General features: G+C 49.4%; 1 protein-coding gene across 1 annotated transcript in view; it reads right to left on the bottom strand.

Annotated features, from left to right (window-relative positions):
* Positions 1-21,647, bottom strand: part of prex2 (phosphatidylinositol-3,4,5-trisphosphate-dependent Rac exchange factor 2) — a 78,184-nt gene that overhangs the window by 34,072 nt on the left and 22,465 nt on the right. The window contains exons 3-6 of the mRNA XM_066677944.1: positions 21,198-21,320; positions 18,381-18,485; positions 17,124-17,225; positions 2,696-2,857 (exon numbers count right to left, since the gene is read on the bottom strand). Coding sequence (XP_066534041.1) covers positions 2,696-2,857; positions 17,124-17,225; positions 18,381-18,485; positions 21,198-21,320 — 492 coding nt within the window. The remainder of the gene's footprint in view (positions 1-2,695; positions 2,858-17,123; positions 17,226-18,380; positions 18,486-21,197; positions 21,321-21,647) is intronic.

Genomic DNA, 21,647 nt, shown 5'->3' with positions numbered 1-21,647 from the left:
GCAGGCATAACTGGACTGAAAGATCATCTGGACCTAAGAGTGCCTCACAAAACCGAAGTTCAAGAACAAGTGCACGGTGGTCGGTGGACCCCAATCCCACAATAAATTCACAGTGGACTTTCAAACACATTTCACAGTGAGCACATTACATGGATGCCCAGCTGTATGGTCAGACAGCCTCCAGGCTGAAAACACCTAGCTGTGCTCCAGGTCAGTGCTAACAAGAAACAGCAGGCCCTGGACCCTGGGATGGAAATAATGACTCTCTCTATTATCCTATGCCACTCCACCCCTCCACACTAACCCTCCGCATACAGACAGTAAACACCAAAATAGCTCCTAGGGCAGAGTTTTTAGCTGCAGAGCTGAAAATTTGGGATTCATAAAACCATCAAGACAAACCTTACCACACCCACACTGTGCGTTTACACATGGATTTTCATTCAGTCTGATGTAACACTCAGGCAAATTGCCATTAATGAACCACCAAAGGCTAAAACAGACCAGGGTCTGCTTCCAAAGGGCTGCTCTGTAGTTCATAAAAGTTATTTTGGGAAAATGACTGCGCTCAGAACAGTATGTACAACTAATTGATTACAAAACAGTTCCCCAGAACCCTTGCTTTACACTCGGTGGAGAAATTCATGGGGCAGACTTGGCCGCTTAGTTCCGACATTTATAATTTCTCGCCTACAAGAAAAGGGTGTGTTCCTGCTGCGAAGGCGCAGATCTGCTGCAAGGAAAAATAACCCCCACAGAAATCTTATAAAGAAATGTTATAATGAAACAAGGCATTCCTCTATAAATCAGTGCAGTGTATTAAAGAAGTGACAGGCCGTTTTTGACTGTGTGTTTTTACAGTGCTGCGTGTGGACGTGGCTCAGGTGGCTTCAGCGTGCATTAACACAGCTGAGCCTTTTGAATTCCAGCCCTCACATGGCTGCGTGCACCTATCCCTGACCTTATTTACAAATAAACTAAAAGCCTACACTAATCACACTTTTAAGTCAGAAAACATGGGATAAAATGTGTGGTTCTGATTTGGTGAAGTGCATGAACATTCTGAGAATCTCCAGAGCCCCAGAGCCGGGTTAGACATGAGCAGAGTTGAGAAAACAGAGCCAAAGGAAATGTGGAGGACTGAGAGAACTGGCAAAACCTGGTAAAACAAGAGCAGAGAAGGAACAGAAGAAAACAACGGAGCTCCTGTCTACCTTGCCTCTTGTTGCTTTGAACTGTGTGTGAGATTTTAATGATTTCTGTGTGAGCTCTCTGTGTGTGTGTGTGTGTGTGTGTGTGTGCGTGTGTGTGCGTGCGTGCGTGCGTGCATGTGTGTGTCATTTCCATTTTAAGAGACAGGCGCTGAAACAGATTTTTCTGCACAGGGTTGTTGTGGTTTTTGACCAAAGCAGGTCACAGGCGTTTCATTAATATCAGAACTGTGTTGATTTGTGGAAAAGGAGTAGAATATGTCCACATCAAGACTTTAATTCTGAATGTAGTGCCTCAGTTTATAAGCTCTACAGCTTCAGGTGAAAACCTCACACTTCTCAGGACAATTATGAACAATATAGGGTTAAAAGATTATTTGAAAACTGGACGCTTACTAATTCTGATATTGATAATAAAAACGTGAACTGTGCAGAGCCCAGTTTCAGGCAGACATTTCAGAGTCTACAGCCCAGATGCCTCGTCCCTCAGCTCTGAGACCATTACCTTCCCACAGCCCTAAGTCAGTCACAATCAGCGCCATTGTTCCTCCCACGCTTACTCACCCGTTAATAAGATGAAAAGCTGGGAGAGGGCTGGGGAATGTGTCAGTCTCTGATACAGAGCAAAGTTCCACTGTACCTGCTGCCGTCTGGTGGCTCAAACCTACTCCAGTGAGCTCATTTCTTACTATTTCTCCAGAAGGACAGAGAAATTCAGATAACAGTCCGTGGGGTCTTTTAACAAATCTGCACTACACTAGAGGCTGTTTTTTCTGCTGCTAGAATGAAGAAAGAAGCAGGTTATAAAGAGAACACACTGTTCCAGGACACAGCACTATTCTATTCTGCACTTTCAGACGAGCTTTGGTTTCTGGACGTGGTTTGATATGAGACAGAATGTGTTTCTTACAAGAAAGGCCAGAAAAGATGATGTGAGAAATCAAACAGTGGCTGCTATTTCTAACACCCATCATCTACAGCAGCGCTTGGTCAGAAAGGTTCTCTGGAATCAGAGCCACAATCTGGACCCTTATGATACATAGTGAAGTTCAAAAGACTGGAGACACCATCCACAAGTTTGGAATCTATTTTCAACCATAAAATCAGTTTGTTTTTTAAGAAAATGTGCAAAATATAAACTTTAAGCTAATCCTGCTTTGTAGGTTTCCTGAAAATTGGCTCTTCAAATAAAGTGATCTGGTACAGACCGTACCCTACAGTGAACCATGTGGCCACATTAACTATTTTTATGTGATTCATTTTGACTTCTTTTTTACAAATGTTAAAAAAAAAAGAAAAGAAATACATTTACAAAATAGTTCTGCACTAAACATCTGTCAGAAAGTTTTGGTGCAGAATAGTTTTCACTGGATGAAGCTGCTGTGGTAAAAGCAAGATAATTATAAATAATGTGATTAGTGTGTGTTAGACTGAGGCTAGTCTCTGACAATGATCAGTGAAGTTTTGTTAAAGTAAGTCCACACCTCCCATCCCTCAATGTGGGACTGCCACTCCTCCAGAACCTCCAGTTTCTCCATCTGTCTCTTGGCCTCGTTGATGCTGGAACACACAGCTTTCATCACATGCAGAGCCTCCTGCACCAGGGGGTAGTCGTTGTGCTTCTTTGGTGTTCTCTTCAGCAGCTCCTGGACACAAACACACAGCTAAAAATTATTTTTCCGTCCACTGGGCTCTACACAAGTTAAAAAGGTTAGTGTGAAGTTTGCCAGATGCCACATTATTTAACATACTTCCCTAGTACCTGCACTTGTTGGCCATTTTATCATTCATTTATTATTTGTAAGTGCTTATTCAGTTCAGGACAGCAGTGGGTCACACCCTGGAGGGGGCAGCAGTCCACAGGGCGACACACACTCACACATTCACTCACACCTACGGACACTTTTGAGTCTCCAATCCACCTACCAACGTGTGTTTTTGGAGTGTGGGAAGAAACCAGACATACAGACACAGGGAGAACACGCCACACTCCTCACAGACAGTCACCCAAAGGAAACCCATGTAGACACAGGGAGAACACGCCACACTCCTCACAGACAGTCACCCAGAGGAAACCCATGCAGACACAGGGACAACACGCCACACTCCTCACAGACAGTCACCCAGAGGAAACCCACGCAGACACAGAGAGAACACACCACACTCCTCACAGACAGTCACCCAGAGGAAACCCATGCAGACACAGGGACAACACACCACACTCCTCACAGACAGTCACCTGGAGGAAACCCACGCAGACACAGGGAGAACACACCACACTCCTCACAGACAGTCACCCGGAGGAAACCCATGCAGACACAGAGAGAACACACCACACTTCTCACAGACAGTCACCCGGAGGAAACCCACGCAGACACAGAGAGAACACACCACACTTCTCACAGACAGTCACCCGGAGGAAACCCACGCAGACACAGGGACAACACACCAAACTTCTCAAAGACAGTCACCCGGAGGAAACCCACGCAGACACAGAGAGAACACACCACACGTCTCACAGACAGTCACCTGGAGGAAACCCACGCAGACACAGAGAGAACACACCACACTCCTCACAGACAGTCACCCGGAGGAAACCCATGTAGACACAGGGAGAACACACCACACTCCTCACAGAGAGTCACCCGGAGGAAACCCACGCAGACACAGGGAGAACACACCACACTCCTCACAGACAGTCACCCGGAGGAAACCCACGCAGTCACAGGGAGAACACACCACACTCCTCACAGACAGTCACTCGGAGGAAACCCACACAGACACAGGGAGAACACACCACACTCCTCACAGACAGTCACCCGGAGGAAACCCACGCAGACACAGGGAGAACACACCACACTCCTCACAGACAGTCACCCAGAGGAAACCCACGCAGACACAGGGAGAACACACCACACTCCTCACAGACAGTCACCCGGAGGAAACCCACGCAGACACAGGGAGAACACACCACACTCCTCACAGACAGTCACCCGGAGGAAACCCATGCAGACACAGAGAGAACACACCACACTTCTCACAGACAGTCACCCGGAGGAAACCCACGCAGACACAGAGAGAACACACCACACTTCTCACAGACAGTCACCCGGAGGAAACCCACGCAGACACAGAGAGAACACACCACACTTCTCACAGACAGTCACCCGGAGGAATGCCATGCAGACACAGGGACAACACACCAAACTTCTCACAGACAGTCACCCGGAGGAAACCCATGCAGACACAGAGAGAACACACTACACTTCTCACAGACAGTCACCCGGAGGAAACCCACGCAGACACAGGGAGAACACACCACACTCCTCACAGACAGTCACCCGGAGGAAACCCATGCAGACACAGGGACAACACACCACACTCCTCACAGACAGTCACCCGGAGGAAACCCACGCAGACACAGGGAGAACACACCACACTCCTCACAGACAGTCACCCGGAGGAAACCCACGCAGACACAGGGAGAACACACCACACTCCTCACAGACAGTCACCCGGAGGAAACCCACGCAGACACAGTGAGAACACACCACACTCCTCACAGACAGTCACCCGGAGGAAACCCATGCAGACACAGAGAGAACACACCACACTTCTCACAGACAGTCACCCGGAGGAAACCCACGCAGACACAGAGAGAACACACCACACTTCTCACAGACAGTCACCCGGAGGAAACCCACGCAGATACAGAGAGAACACACCACACTTCTCACAGACAGTCACCCGGAGGAAACCCACGCAGACACAGGGACAACACACCAAACTTCTCACAGACAGTCACCCGGAGGAAACCCATGCAGACACAGAGAGGACACACTACACTTCTCAAAGACAGTCACCCGGAGGAAACCCATGTAGACACAGGGAGAACACACCACACTCCTCACAGACAGTCACCCGGAGGAAACCCACGCAGACACAGAGAGAACACACCACACTTCTCACAGACAGTCACCTGGAGGAAACCCACGCAGACACAGGGAGAACACACCACACTCCTCACAGACAGTCACCCGGAGAAAACCCACGCAGACACAGGGAGAACACACCACACTCCTCACAGACAGTCACCCGGAGGAAACCCACGCAGACACAGAGAGAACACACCACACTTCTCACAGACAGTCACCTGGAGGAAACCCACGCAGACACAGAGAGAACACACCACACTCCTCACAGACAGTCACCCGGAGGAAACCCATGTAGACACAGGGAGAACACACCACACTCCTCACAGAGAGTCACCCGGAGGAAACCCATGCAGACACAGGGAGAACACACCACACTCCTAACAGACAGTCACCTGGAGGAAACCCACGCAGACACAGGGAGAACACACCACACTCCTCACAGACAGTCACTCGGAGGAAACCCACGCAGACACAGGGAGAACACACCACACTCCTCACAGACAGTCACCCGGAGGAAACCCACGCAGACACAGGGAGAACACACCACACTCCTCACAGACAGTCACCCAGAGGAAACCCACGCAGACACAGGGAGAACACACCACACTCCTCACAGACAGTCACCCGGAGGAAACCCACGCAGACACAGGGAGAACACACCACACTCCTCACAGACAGTCACCCGGAGGAAACTAATGCAGACACAGAGAGAACACACCACACTTCTCACAGACAGTCACCCGGAGGAAACCCATGCAGACACAGAGAGAACACACCACACTTCTCACAGACAGTCACCCGGAGGAAACCCACGCAGACACAGAGAGAACACACCACACTTCTCACAGACAGTCACCCGGAGGAATGCCATGCAGACACAGAGAGAACACACTACACTCCTCACAGACAGTCACCCGGAGGAAACCCACGCAGACACAGGGAGAACACACCACACTCCTCACAGACAGTCATCCGGAGGAAACCCACGCAGACACAGAGAGAACACTCCACACTCCTCACAGACAGTCACCCGGAGGAAACCCATGTAGACACAGGGAGAACACACCACACTCCTCACAGACAGTCACCGGGAGGAAACCCATGTAGACACAGGGAGAACACACCACACTCCTCACAGACAGTCACCCGGAGGAAACCCACGCAGACACAGAGAGAACACACCACACTTCTCACAGACAGTCACCTGGAGGAAACCCACGCAGACACAGATAGAACACACCACACTCCTCACAGACAGTCACCCGGAGGAAACCCATGTAGACACAGGGAGAACACACCACACTCCTCACAGACAGTCACCCGGAGGAAACCCATGCAGACACAGAGAGAACACACCACACTTCTCACAGAAAGTCACCCGGAGGAAACCCATGCAGACACAGAGAGAACACACTACACTTCTCACAGTCACCCGGAGGAAACCCACGCAGACACAGGGAGAACACACCACACTCCTCACAGACAGTCATCCGGAGGAAACCCACGCAGACACAGAGAGAACACTCCACACTTCTCACAGACAGTCACCCGGAGAAAACCCATGTAGACACAGGGAGAACACACCACACTCCTCACAGACAGTCACCCGGAGGAAACCCATGTAGACATAGGGAGAACACACCACACTCCTCACAGACAGTCACCCGGAGGAAACCCACGCAGACAAAGGGAGAACACACCACACTCCTCACAGACAGTCACCCGGAGGAAACCCACGCAGACACAGAGAGAATACACCACACTTCTCACAGACAGTCACCTGGAGGAAACCCACGCAGACACAGAGAGAACACACCACACTCCTCACAGACAGTCACCCGGAGGAAACCCATGTAGACACAGGGAGAACACACCACACTCCTCACAGACAGTCACCCGGAGGAATGCCATGCAGACACAGGGACAACACACCAAACTTCTCACAGACAGTCACCCGGAGGAAACCCATGCAGACACAGAGAGAACACACTACACTTCTCACAGACAGTCACCCGGAGGAAACCCACGCAGACACAGGGAGAACACACCACACTCCTCACAGACAGTCATCCGGAGGAAACCCACGCAGACACAGAGAGAACACTCCACACTTCCCACAGACAGTCACCCGGAGGAAACCCATGTAGACACAGGGAGAACACACCACACTCCTCACAGACAGTCACCCGGAGGAAACCCATGTAGACATAGGGAGAACACACCACACTCCTCACAGACAGTCACCCGGAGGAAACCCACGCAGACACAGGGAGAACACACCACACTCCTCACAGACAGTCACCCGGAGGAAACCCACGCAGACACAGAGAGAACACACCACACTTCTCACAGACAGTCACCTGGAGGAAACCCACGCAGACACAGAGAGAACACACCACACTCCTCACAGACAGTCACCCGGAGGAAACCCATGTAGACACAGAGAGAACACACCACACTCCTCACAGACAGTCACCCGGAGGAAACCCATGTAGACACAGGGAGAACACACCACACTCCTCACAGACAGTCACTCGGAGGAAACCCATGCAGACACAGGGAGAACACACCACACTCCTCACAGACAGTCACCCGGAGGAAACCCACGCAGACACAGGGAGAACACACCACACTCCTCACAGGCAGTCACCCGGAGGAAACCCATGCAGACACAGAGAGAACACACTACACTTCTCACAGACAGTCACCCGGAGGAAACCCACGCAGACACAGGGAGAACACACCACACTCCTCACAGACAGTCATCCGGAGGAAACCCACGCAGACACAGAGAGAACACTCCACACTTCTCACAGACAGTCACCCGGAGGAAACCCATGTAGACACAGGGAGAACACACCACACTCCTCACAGACAGTCACCCGGAGGAAACCCATGTAGACATAGGGAGAACACACCACACTCCTCACAGACAGTCACCCGGAGGAAACCCACGCAGACACAGGGAGAACACACCACACTCCTCACAGACAGTCACCCGGAGGAAACCCACGCAGACACAGAGAGAACACACCACACTTCTCACAGACAGTCACCTGGAGGAAACCCACGCAGACACAGAGAGAACACACCACACTCCTCACAGACAGTCACCCGGAGGAAACCCATGTAGACACAGAGAGAACACACCACACTCCTCACAGACAGTCACCCGGAGGAAACCCATGTAGACACAGGGAGAACACACCACACTCCTCACAGAGAGTCACCCGGAGGAAACCCATGCAGACACAGGGAGAACACACCACACTCCTCACAGACAGTCACCCAGAGGAAACCCACGCAGACACAGGGAGAACACACCACACTCCTCACAGACAGTCACCCGGAGGAAACCCACGCAGACACAGGGAGAACACACCACACTCCTCACAGACAGTCACCCGGAGGAAACCCATGCAGACACAGAGAGAACACACCACACTTCTCACAGACAGTCACCCGGAGGAAACCCACGCAGACACAGAGAGAACACACCACACTTCTCACAGACAGTCACCCGGAGGAAACCCACGCAGACACAGAGAGAACACACCACACTTCTCACAGACAGTCACCCGGAGGAATGCCATGCAGACACAGGGACAACACACCAAACTCCTCACAGACAGTCACCCGGAGGAAACCCATGCAGACACAGAGAGAACACACTACACTTCTCACAGACAGTCACCCGGAGGAAACCCACGCAGACACAGGGAGAACACACCACACTCCTCACAGACAGTCACCCAGAGGAAACCCATGCAGACACAGGGACAACACACCACACTCCTCACAGACAGTCACCCGGAGGAAACCCACGCAGACACAGGGAGAACACACCACACTCCTCACAGACAGTCACCCGGAGGAAACCCACGCAGACACAGGGAGAACACACCACACTCCTCACAGACAGTCACCCGGATGAAACCCATGCAGACACAGGGAGAACACACCACACTCCTCACAGACAGTCACCCGGAGGAAACCCATGCAGACACAGAGAGAACACACCACACTTCTCACAGACAGTCACCCGGAGGAAACCCACGCAGACACAGAGAGAACACACCACACTTCTCACAGACAGTCACCCGGAGGAAACCCACGCAGACACAGGGAGAACACACCACACTCCTCACAGACAGTCACCCGGAGGAAACCCACGCAGACACAGGGAGAACACACCACACTCCTCACAGACAGTCACCCGGATGAAACCCATGCAGACACAGGGAGAACACACCACACTTCTCACAGACAGTCACCCGGAGGAATGCCATGCAGACACAGGGACAACACACCAAACTCCTCACAGACAGTCACCCGGAGGAAACCCATGCAGACACAGAGAGAACACACTACACTTCTCACAGACAGTCACCCGGAGGAAACCCACGCAGACACAGGGAGAACACACCACACTCCTCACAGACAGTCACCCAGAGGAAACCCATGCAGACACAGGGACAACACACCACACTCCTCACAGACAGTCACCCGGAGGAAACCCACGCAGACACAGGGAGAACACACCACACTCCTCACAGACAGTCACCCGGAGGAAACCCACGCAGACACAGGGAGAACACACCACACTCCTCACAGACAGTCACCCGGATGAAACCCATGCAGACACAGGGAGAACACACCACACTCCTCACAGACAGTCACCCGGAGGAAACCCATGCAGACACAGAGAGAACACACCACACTTCTCACAGACAGTCACCCGGAGGAAACCCACGCAGACACAGAGAGAACACACCACACTTCTCACAGACAGTCACCCGGAGGAAACCCACGCAGATACAGAGAGAACACACCACACTTCTCACAGACAGTCACCCGGAGGAAACCCACGCAGACACAGAGAGGACACACTACACTTCTCAAAGACAGTCACCCGGAGGAAACCCACGCAGACACAGGGAGAACACACCACACTCCTCACAGACAGTCACCCGGAGGAAACCCACGCAGACACAGGGAGAACACACCACACTCCTCACAGACAGTCACCCGGAGGAAACCCACGCAGACACAGGGAGAAAACACCACACTCCTCACAGACAGTCACCCGGAGGAAACCCATGCAGACACAGGGAGAACACACCACACTCCTCACAGACAGTCACCCGGAGGAAACCCATGCAGACACAGAGAGAACACACCACACTTCTCACAGACAGTCACCCGGAGGAAACCCACGCAGACACAGAGAGAACACACCACACTTCTCACAGACAGTCACCCGGAGGAAACCCACGCAGATACAGAGAGAACACACCACACTTCTCACAGACAGTCACCCGGAGGAAACCCACGCAGACACAGGGACAACACACCAAACTTCTCACAGACAGTCACCCGGAGGAAACCCATGCAGACACAGAGAGGACACACTACACTTCTCAAAGACAGTCACCCGGAGGAAACCCACGCAGACACAGGGAGAACACACCACACTCCTCACAGACAGTCACCCGGAGGAAACCCACGCAGACACAGGGAGAACACACCACACTCCTCACAGACAGTCACCCGGATGAAACCCACGCAGACACAGGGAGAACACACCACACTCCTCACAGACAGTCACCCGGAGGAAACCCATGCAGACACAGAGAGAACACACCACACTTCTCACAGACAGTCACCCGGAGGAAACCCACGCAGACACAGAGAGAACACACCACACTTCTCACAGACAGTCACCCGGAGGAAACCCACGCAGATACAGAGAGAACACACCACACTTCTCACAGACAGTCACCCGGAGGAAACCCACGCAGACACAGGGACAACACACCAAACTTCTCACAGACAGTCACCCGGAGGAAACCCATGCAGACACAGAGAGGACACACTACACTTCTCAAAGACAGTCACCCGGAGGAAACCCATGTAGACACAGGTAGAACACACCACACTCCTCACAGACAGTCACCCGGAGGAAACCCACGTAGACACAGGGAGAACACACCACACTCCTCACAGACAGTCACCCAGAGGAAACCCACGCAGACACAGGGAGAACACACCACACTCCTCACAGACAGTCACCCGGAGGAAACCCACGCAGACACAGAGAGAACACACCACACTTCTCACAGACAGTCACCTGGAGGAAACCCACGCAGACACAGAGAGAACACACCACACTCCTCACAGACAGTCACCCGGAGGAAACCCATGTAGACACAGGGAGAACACACCACACTCCTCACAGAGAGTCACCCGGAGGAAACCCATGCAGACACAGGGAGAACACACCACACTCCTCACAGACAGTCACCCGGAGGAAACCCACGCAGACACAGGGAGAACACAGCACACTCCTCACAGACAGTCACTCGGAGGAAACCCACGCAGACACAGGGAGAACACACCACACTCCTCACAGACAGTCACCTGGAGGAAACCCACGCAGACACAGGGAGAACACACCACACTCCTCACAGACAGTCACCCAGAGGAAACCCACGCAGACACAGGGAGAACACACCACACTCCTCACAGACAGTCACCCGGAGGAAACCCACGCAGACACAGGGAGAACACACCACACTCCTCACAGACAGTCACCCGGAGGAAACCCATGCAGACACAGAGAGAACACACCACACTTCTCACAGACAGTCACCCGGAGGAAACCCACGCAGACACAGAGAGAACACACCACACTTCTCACAGACAGTCACCCGGAGGAAACCCACGCAGACACAGAGAGAACACACCACACTTCTCACAGACAGTCACCCGGAGGAATGCCATGCAGACACAGGGACAACACACCAAACTTCTCACAGACAGTCACCCGGAGGAAACCCATGCAGACACAGAGAGAACACACTACACTTCTCACAGACAGTCACCCGGAGGAAACCCACGCAGACACAGAGAGAACACTCCACACTTCTCACAGACAGTCACCCGGAGGAAACCCATGTAGACACAGGGAGAACACACCACACTCCTCACAGACAGTCACCCGGAGGAAACCCATGCAGACACAGGGAGAACACACCACACTCCTCACAGACAGTCACCCGGAGGAAACCCACGCAGACACAGGGAGAACACACCACACTCCTCACAGACAGTCACCCGGAGGAAACCCACTCAGACACAGAGAGAACACACCACACTTCTCACAGACAGTCACCTGGAGGAAACCCACGCAGACACAGAGAGAACACACCACACTCCTCACAGACAGTCACCCGGAGGAAACCCATGCAGACACAGAGAGAACACACCACACTTCTCACAGACAGTCACCCGGAGGAAACCCACGCAGACACAGAGAGAACACACCACACTTCTCACAGACAGTCACCCGGAGGAAACCCACGCAGACACAGAGAGAACACACCACACTTCTCACAGACAGTCACCCGGAGGAATGCCATGCAGACACAGGGACAACACACCAAACTTCTCACAGACAGTCACCCGGAGGAAACCCATGCAGACACAGAGAGAACACACTACACTTCTCACAGACAGTCACCCGGAGGAAACCCACGCAGACACAGGGAGAACACACCACACTCCTCACAGACAGTCATCCGGAGGAAACCCACGCAGACACAGGGAGAACACACCACACTCCTCACAGACAGTCACCCGGAGGAAACCCATGTAGACATAGGGAGAACACACCACACTCCTCACAGACAGTCACCCGGAGGAAACCCACGCAGACATAGGGAGAACACACCACACTCCTCACAGACAGTCACCCGGAGGAAACCCACGCAGACACAGAGAGAATACACCACACTTCTCACAGACAGTCACCTGGAGGAAACCCACGCAGACACAGAGAGAACACACCACACTCCTCACAGACAGTCACCCGGAGGAAACCCATGTAGACACAGGGAGAACACACCACACTCCTCACAGAGAGTCACCCGGAGGAATGCCATGCAGACACAGGGACAACACACCAAACTTCTCACAGACAGTCACCCGGAGGAAACCCACGCAGACACAGAGAGAACACACCACACTTCTCACAGACAGTCACCTGGAGGAAACCCACGCAGACACAGAGAGAACACACCACACTCCTCACAGACAGTCACCCGGAGGAAACCCATGTAGACACAGAGAGAACACACCACACTCCTCACAGACAGTCACCCGGAGGAAACCCATGTAGACACAGGGAGAACACACCACACTCCTCACAGACAGTCATCCGGAGGAAACCCACGCAGACACAGAGAGAACACTCCACACTTCTCACAGACAGTCACCCGGAGGAAACCCATGTAGACACAGGGAGAACACACCACACTCCTCACAGACAGTCACCCGGAGGAAACCCATGTAGACATAGGGAGAACACACCACACTCCTCACAGACAGTCACCCGGAGGAAACCCACGCAGACACAGGGAGAACACACCACACTCCTCACAGACAGTCACCCGGAGGAAACCCACGCAGACACAGAGAGAACACACCACACTTCTCACAGACAGTCACCCGGAGGAAACCCACGCAGACACAGAGAGAACACACCACACTCCTCACAGACAGTCACCCGGAGGAAACCCATGTAGACACAGAGAGAACACACCACACTCCTCACAGACAGTCACCCGGAGGAAACCCATGCAGACACAGAGAGAACACACCACACTTCTCACAGAAAGTCACCCGGAGGAAACCCACGCAGACACAGAGAGAACACACCACACTTCTCACAGACAGTCACCCGGAGGAAACCCACGCAGACACAGAGAGAACACACCACACTTCTCACAGAAAGTCACCCGGAGGAAACCCACGCAGACACAGAGAGAACACACCACACTTCTCACAGACAGTCACCCGGAGGAAACCCACGCAGACACAGAGAGAACACACCACACTTCTCACAGACAGTCACCCGGAGGAATGCCATGCAGACACAGGGACAACACACCAAACTTCTCACAGACAGTCACCCGGAGGAAACCCATGCAGACACAGAGAGAACACACTACACTTCTCACAGACAGTCACCCGGAGGAAACCCACGCAGACACAGGGAGAACACACCACACTCCTCACAGACAGTCATCCGGAGGAAACCCACGCAGACACAGGGAGAACACACCACACTCCTCACAGACAGTCACCCGGAGGAAACCCATGTAGACATAGGGAGAACACACCACACTCCTCACAGACAGTCACCCGGAGGAAACCCACGCAGACATAGGGAGAACACACCACACTCCTCACAGACAGTCACCCGGAGGAAACCCACGCAGACACAGAGAGAATACACCACACTTCTCACAGACAGTCACCTGGAGGAAACCCACGCAGACACAGAGAGAACACACCACACTCCTCACAGACAGTCACCCGGAGGAAACCCATGTAGACACAGGGAGAACACACCACACTCCTCACAGAGAGTCACCCGGAGGAATGCCATGCAGACACAGGGACAACACACCAAACTTCTCACAGACAGTCACCCGGAGGAAACCCACGCAGACACAGAGAGAACACACCACACTTCTCACAGACAGTCACCTGGAGGAAACCCACGCAGACACAGAGAGAACACACCACACTCCTTACAGACAGTCACCCGGAGGAAACCCATGTAGACACAGAGAGAACACACCACACTCCTCACAGACAGTCACCCGGAGGAAACCCATGTAGACACAGGGAGAACACACCACACTCCTCACAGACAGTCACCCGGAGGAAACCCACGCAGACACAGGGAGAACACACCACACTCCTCACAGACAGTCACCCGGAGGAAACCCATGCAGACACAGAGAGAACACACTACACTTCTCACAGACAGTCACCCGGAGGAAACCCACGCAGACACAGGGAGAACACACCACACTCCTCACAGAGAGTCACCCGGAGGAAACCCACGCAGACACAGGGAGAACACACCACACTCCTCACAGACAGTCACTCGGAGGAAACCCACGCAGACACAGGGAGAACACACCACACTCCTCACAGACAGTCACCCGGAGGAAACCCACGCAGACACAGGGAGAACACACCACACTCCTCACAGACAGTCACCCAGAGGAAACCCACGCAGACACAGGGAGAACACACCACACTCCTCACAGACAGTCACCCAGAGGAAACCCACGCAGACACAGAGAGAACACACCACACTTCTCACAGACAGTCACCCGGAGCGGGACTCGAACCCACAACCTCCAGGACCCTGGAGCTGTGACAGAGACACCACCTGCTGCTCCATCGTGCCGTCATTTTATCAGTAACACTTAAATTAGTTGATGTCTAATAGAAATGAAGCATCAATAGAACAGCTACAGTCTCTAACTGTGGGGCTACAAGAGAATGGCTTCTGTTAAAAAGTCGAGAGAGCTCACAAAGGTTTAACAGACTGTTCATTACAAGGCTTTAAAGTACCAGTAAATGCTTATTCAGAAAACTGCATGAATCTACACTGACACATTACAACACACAATTTTATATTAATTACCTTTTTTCCCAAGCAAAATAAGACGTGTTCCTGGATTTACACATGTTTAAGAACCCAGCTACTGCAGGGAATGGTCTACTGGAGAAGATCCTAATCTCTGAACCTCCTGTAAACCCCAGGGCTGTGGGGCATAACTCCAGCTCTCTGCTGAACATTTGGGGAGTTATCTGAGAAAGTGCAGATGGCTATCACATGCATTTACTCTGAATGGTCTTGGCGCGTCCAGCTGTGGGATCTCAAATGGAAAGAAAGGCTTTAAAGGCGAGAAAGAGTGAGAGATTGCGGTCTTGTTATGTGCACTTGTGCTCGTGGGTGTTTACAATGAAGCAGAACCATACAGAAAAGTTTCTGGTTCAGTAATAAGCTTGGCTTTCGCAGGCTGTGCTGTTTATTTTCAGGAATAGGACGGCTGTAATGTAGTGAGCTTGACAGGATTGTGTTTTCAGTCTTCACATTTACAGACTGTGTTTAAAGGACCGATGTGGACGAACCCTACACGTAATCAATCAGCTGAGATATGTTCGGTGTCTTCTGATTCATTGGTTTGTGGAGAGAGCTACAAGGATAACGGAAGTAATGGAAGCTTACACTTTGCCAAACATTCTGAATATTAAAGAGACACTATAGTTAACTCAAAGTAAACGAAAGATCAATTCATTCATTCATTCATTGTAATCATACAGAACCTACCCAGAGTCATTGGGCACAAGGCAGAATCACACCCTGGACAGGGTCCATCACACCTTCACCCAGTAACTCACACAGTCACAGCTATGGACACTTCTGAACGGACAATCCAGCTACCAACATGTGTTTCCGATTGAGGGAAGAAACCCAAACAGACTCCTCACAGACAGTGACTCGAGGAGGGCATTGAACCCACAACCCCAGAACCCTAGAGCCGTGTGGTACCAGCACCACCTGCAGCACCACTGCGCCACGCTCAAAATAAACACCAGTGCCTGAAACGCGCTCAAAACCGCTGAAGTTCAAACGTTCTTTGTTCAATGAACACCATGAAACACTCGAATGATTTTGAAAACGATTTCATGTTTTTGAGGTTCTTTGAAAGTTTTAATTTTTCAAACTGATGGAGAATGTGATATGCACCTGGAACCTTTCATAAAAATGTTTCTTTATAGAACCAACAATGTTTTTTCTCTTGTCACATGCTTGATATTATATAGTAGCTACATTTTTATGTTTTAAAAAAAGGAAAATACTAGAAGCAATACTTCTGAACGTACACGGCAAGGTCTGTTAACTGCAGCGTTACAAAATAAATGACTGCCAAACAAATGGGCAGTAAGAAACATGCAGAGCTGAGTCATTATGGATTATTTTGGGATTATGTTATTATTAAACAGGCCACGTTTGAAGTAATCTGGCTAACGATGAAAGAAATACAGAGCTATATTTCAGATAGATCATTGAGCGAGAAAACAGAGAGACAAAGAGATATGAGCTCACTCTGAGCAGCAGGGGGTATTGGCAGATCCTCTGGATGGGAGCCACCAGGTAACCCTCCAGCGGAACCTCTGTGTTTTTCCGTCCGCCGAGCAGCATGTAGTTCTAACAGAACCAGAACCAGAAGAGAATCCCACAGAAAATGAAGGTTCAACTGATATGTTGTGAGACATTATCAGACAAAAGTGTAAACATGGTTATCTCATAAATCAAAAACATTGCCGTACTGTCGCTGCCCAAAGAAGAACATGTCTCTAAAATACTGTCTTTAAAGGAAAAAAACACCTTCTTAACTTTCTATTGGTCGTTCATCATGACATTTCACACAGTGTGAAGGACAGCTGCTGTGTTCAAACGATGTAATAAACTATCGGAAAAAAATAAAATAAACATATTTTTCTTTGGACAGCGACGAAATAAACATTAGAACCATTAGAAAACGCATTTATGTAAAATATGTTTATCGCAGCTTACTTTCTGACACTTTCTGTAAAATTCTTAGCATTAGTCATAATCTAATGGGTCATAGAGAGAGAAATGATGGTCCGAGTAAAAGTGGAGCTCTGGCAGCTCTCAGAATGTCACAGCGTGCTCAAGGTCAAGGCCATACAATGTCCATTACATCAAATTCAATTAAGACATTCCGTTCCCAGCGTGGAGCTCAGAGCCACACAGCAGCACCACATCACTGTGAACATAGATGTCTTTACTGGCCCTATCCTCTAAATACAGTACAGCGGTTACCACAGTCCCTAAGAAAGAAGCTAATGGGCAAAGTGTGAGGAAATGTATACATTTTTACTAAAATCACAGAGGAGCGTCAGAAATTCAACTCAGACTGATTTTACAGAGCTTTATAAACGTGAGTGAACGCCTGCTGAACTGTAATGTGTGTGTGTGTGTGTGTGTGTGTGTGTGTGTACAACGGCAAGGTCAGTGGCATTACATTACAAAGCAGGCGTTTCATGCTAGATCTCTGAAGAGACTTTCTCTGGCCCCCAAAGGTCAGCAGATGAAGCAGACTGCCTCCATAGCACTGGGTTTGATGGAGAGCAGCTCCCATTAACTTTAGCCTCTGGAACACCAGCCTTAACTCAGCAATGTGAAAAGATTTTCCGTTTGGAAATGGATTTCAAAAGCACTGTTCACAGTTACATTTTTGATTGTATTACACTGATTGATATTTTATCAAGAAGCATGCCGCACTAGTGTGTGTGTGTGTGTGTGTTTGTGTGAGTGAGAGGATTACGTGATTCTTACCAGAAGACACGTGCGGACGCTCCTGATCTTATTGAGCTCCAGCAGCAGCCTCTGGGCCTTCTCGTGGTTTCCACAATACTCATCATAAATCTGAAACCTGTCTCTCTGAGTACACACACACACACACACACACACATCAATAAGCTGCATTGTGACCGTTCACTCTGCCCTTGACTTCACAGTCCCCTCACGCTCTTACTGTCTGGGCATTTGTGCCCAGGAAGTGGAGAAACGTTCTGGATCGAATGACGGAGACACAAAATAGCTTCCAGAACCTCAGCACACTCCTCTCCTGATAGAAACGGGTCTAGATTATGACCAACAAAAAATACAATAGGCACAGGGGATTTCCCTTAATTTGAATTTAACAATGTTCCCTAGTTGTTACTGATAACGTGTGATTACGTGTGAAATAAATAACGTGTGAATACGTGTGAAATAAATAACGTGTGATTACATGTGAAATAAATAACGTGTGATTACGTGTGAAATAAATAACGTGTGATTACGTGTGAAATAAATAACGTGTGATTACGTGTGAAATAAATTTATTAGTAAACTAAGTAAATTAGCACAGAAAAACGTTGCTATATGACATTTGACCAACGTTACAGAAAAGATGAACATCCAGTTCATTGTAGAATATTACATTAATATTTATTTCAAAAACTAAACATTAAATAACTGTTGAAGTTAAGGGAGATTGTTGCTCTGGTAACTACACATTTCAGGGCAAACTAGTTTCTTAAAAAAACAACAAACCTTATTTTGTGAAACAGTGCCTGAGGAAATGGCCAGTGTGGTCAGTAGCAGGCCTTCACTCACCACCCATCCTCACAGAAATAGCAGCGGTTGGGGGTCATTATTATTAAACTAAGTTTAAATTATAGCTGGCACTAACAGACTGTTGCTCTCTTCTTTTCACAGCCCTACCACAGCTGAAGCGTCCATTTACCGCCGGCTACGTGCTGTTACTGTCATGAATGCTGCCTGTCAGGGACGGCTAATAGGAGAGGAATCACTGTGGTTCAGTGCAGTTCTGTGGATTATGAACTATCAAGAAAAAAGACGTAAAGACCTTGATCACAAAAGGCACATCAAATCTTGTAACGTGTGTTTGTTTGTAGGTATTATTTTAAATACTGTTTTACTGGCATCAAGACACACACTGCTGAGATGAACAATTTAATGCTAATGCAGTGATGTCCGAGGGATGGAAGGTCAAACGTGTTGAGCATTTCAGCTTTGCTCTTTGTGCACATTTCAGATTTCTTTATATTTCCTGAAATTATAATAAGTTTCATGAATAATATTACGCATCAAAGAGGGTAAAAAAAATACCATCCTTTCAGTTGCTTGTGGAAGAATGTTTATTTAAACTCGAGAGATCGTTTTTAGCCGGAACAAGCTGAAAAAATATTTTTACCAAAAAAAAAACATTTATGCAAATGTTGTCAAGGTTTACTCTAGCTTTCCAACAAACTTTAAAACATTACTATGGCTTTGGCTTTAGACTTTATAGGTCCTTCCCCAATCAAACAGATAGGAGTCTGGTCTCGTATCAGTGGAAAAACTGCACAGTAACAACATATCTGCAGCGTGTACAGACTTTCTACCTCAGGACAAGGCATTTCTGTAACACGGCCCCTGTGGAACAAACTACACACATGTGGAACATTCGGCCTATGTGTGTTTTCACACGACGTTCCCAGGGGAGTCTTCAGAGAGACAGAGAGAAGGATTAGACGAATGAGGCCCAGTGGAGGGATAGGAACCGGACAGCAGCTGCACCTACAAATCCTCTCTGTGAACACACTGTGCAATAAAACACGCAGCTACAGCAGAGATTCTCACACACACCATTACTCTTGGATAAAACACACACAGTGGTCAGCACCGGGCAGAATACACATTAACATATACTCACACTGTAAACATCACAGAGCAGAGTGTTTACACACACCAGGAAGGCATTAGAAACATAGACACTGTAGACCAGGATAAAAAAAACAGTAGGAATACCTCACAGTTCACAATCCACACGTTACAAGACGACTGCCCTCTGCAAAGGGAACAGGCTCCAATGTAGCACTCTTCTGCACAATCCCTAACTCTTTAAAGGGTTAAATATTATGTCCTTTTTTATGTTTCATTCTTCCCCACGATGTTAAATACAGCAAAACAGAAAATGAAAATATGGATGTTTTTCCAATGGTCGGTTCATTCTGAAAAATCCACGTGATGTAAAAAGGCAGCTGGTGTTTTCAAACTGGGAAAAATTGAATTTAGTTAAACTTAGTTACGTTAAATTTCTTATGACAGCAATGAAGGCTATTTTTGAGATGAAAGATCAGACAGTTTTCAAATGGAAATTAAACCCAGAATCAGAACCGGAAGCAAAAGTCTTTCTGTAATGGAGTGCAGCAGGCTTTCAAATGACTACATATGGAGGAAATACAGCAGAAATTAGGAACAAAGGAGAAAAGAAAGTGAGAGAGAGAGAGAGAGAGAGAGAGAGAGAGAGAGAGAGAGAGAGGGTAGGGGGAAGAGAGAAATAGAGAGGGATAAAGAGAGATGATGAGGAAGAGAGAGAGGATAGCAAGTAAGAAAAAAAAAATAAGAAAAAAAAAGCAAAAATCAAAAACGAGAGAAATTAAGAGACAGAGGGAGAAGAGAAAGGCAAAAGTGAGAGAAATGGAGAAACAGAAAAAAATGAAAGAAAAGAGAAAGAGAACAGGAAAGAAAGGATCAGAGGCAAAGAGGGAACTGGAGCACGTGTGAGAAGGGCGAGCGAGGGTGTGATGTATGGAAACTCACAAAGTGCAAGAAGCAGCGTCCCACTTCTTGATGAGGATGAGGTTCTGGCTGCAGCAGCTCCTCCACCATGGTCAGGAACTCTCGGTGCACACACAGGATCTCCTCCAGATTAGAGAACAGCATCTAGACAGAGACAAAACATAAGGTTCAGCTAAAGATCAAATACATATCATTTTCACTTAGACCTGATGATGTGGTTTCTGACCCGTCCCAAGCCCTAAAGCGAAAGCTTCCTGCTCATACAGCACTTCCGAAATAAACATTTTAAATGGGTGGTTTGCTCCCCTTTACTGACTCTTTACTCTGGGAAATATTGCTGTGAGGATCTGATGGACGCCAATTCAACAACAGGGAGTTAAATACTGGTGTCTTTAGATAAACACCACTCCAGTTCATCACAAAAGTACAGCATGAGCTTCATCGCACAGCGGAATACAGTTCCACTGCTCC

The sequence above is a fragment of the Hoplias malabaricus genome, chromosome 1, assembly GCF_029633855.1.
Source record: "Hoplias malabaricus isolate fHopMal1 chromosome 1, fHopMal1.hap1, whole genome shotgun sequence".
Classification (NCBI taxonomy): domain Eukaryota; kingdom Metazoa; phylum Chordata; class Actinopteri; order Characiformes; family Erythrinidae; genus Hoplias; species Hoplias malabaricus.
This window is presented reverse-complemented; position numbering and strand designations above follow the sequence as displayed.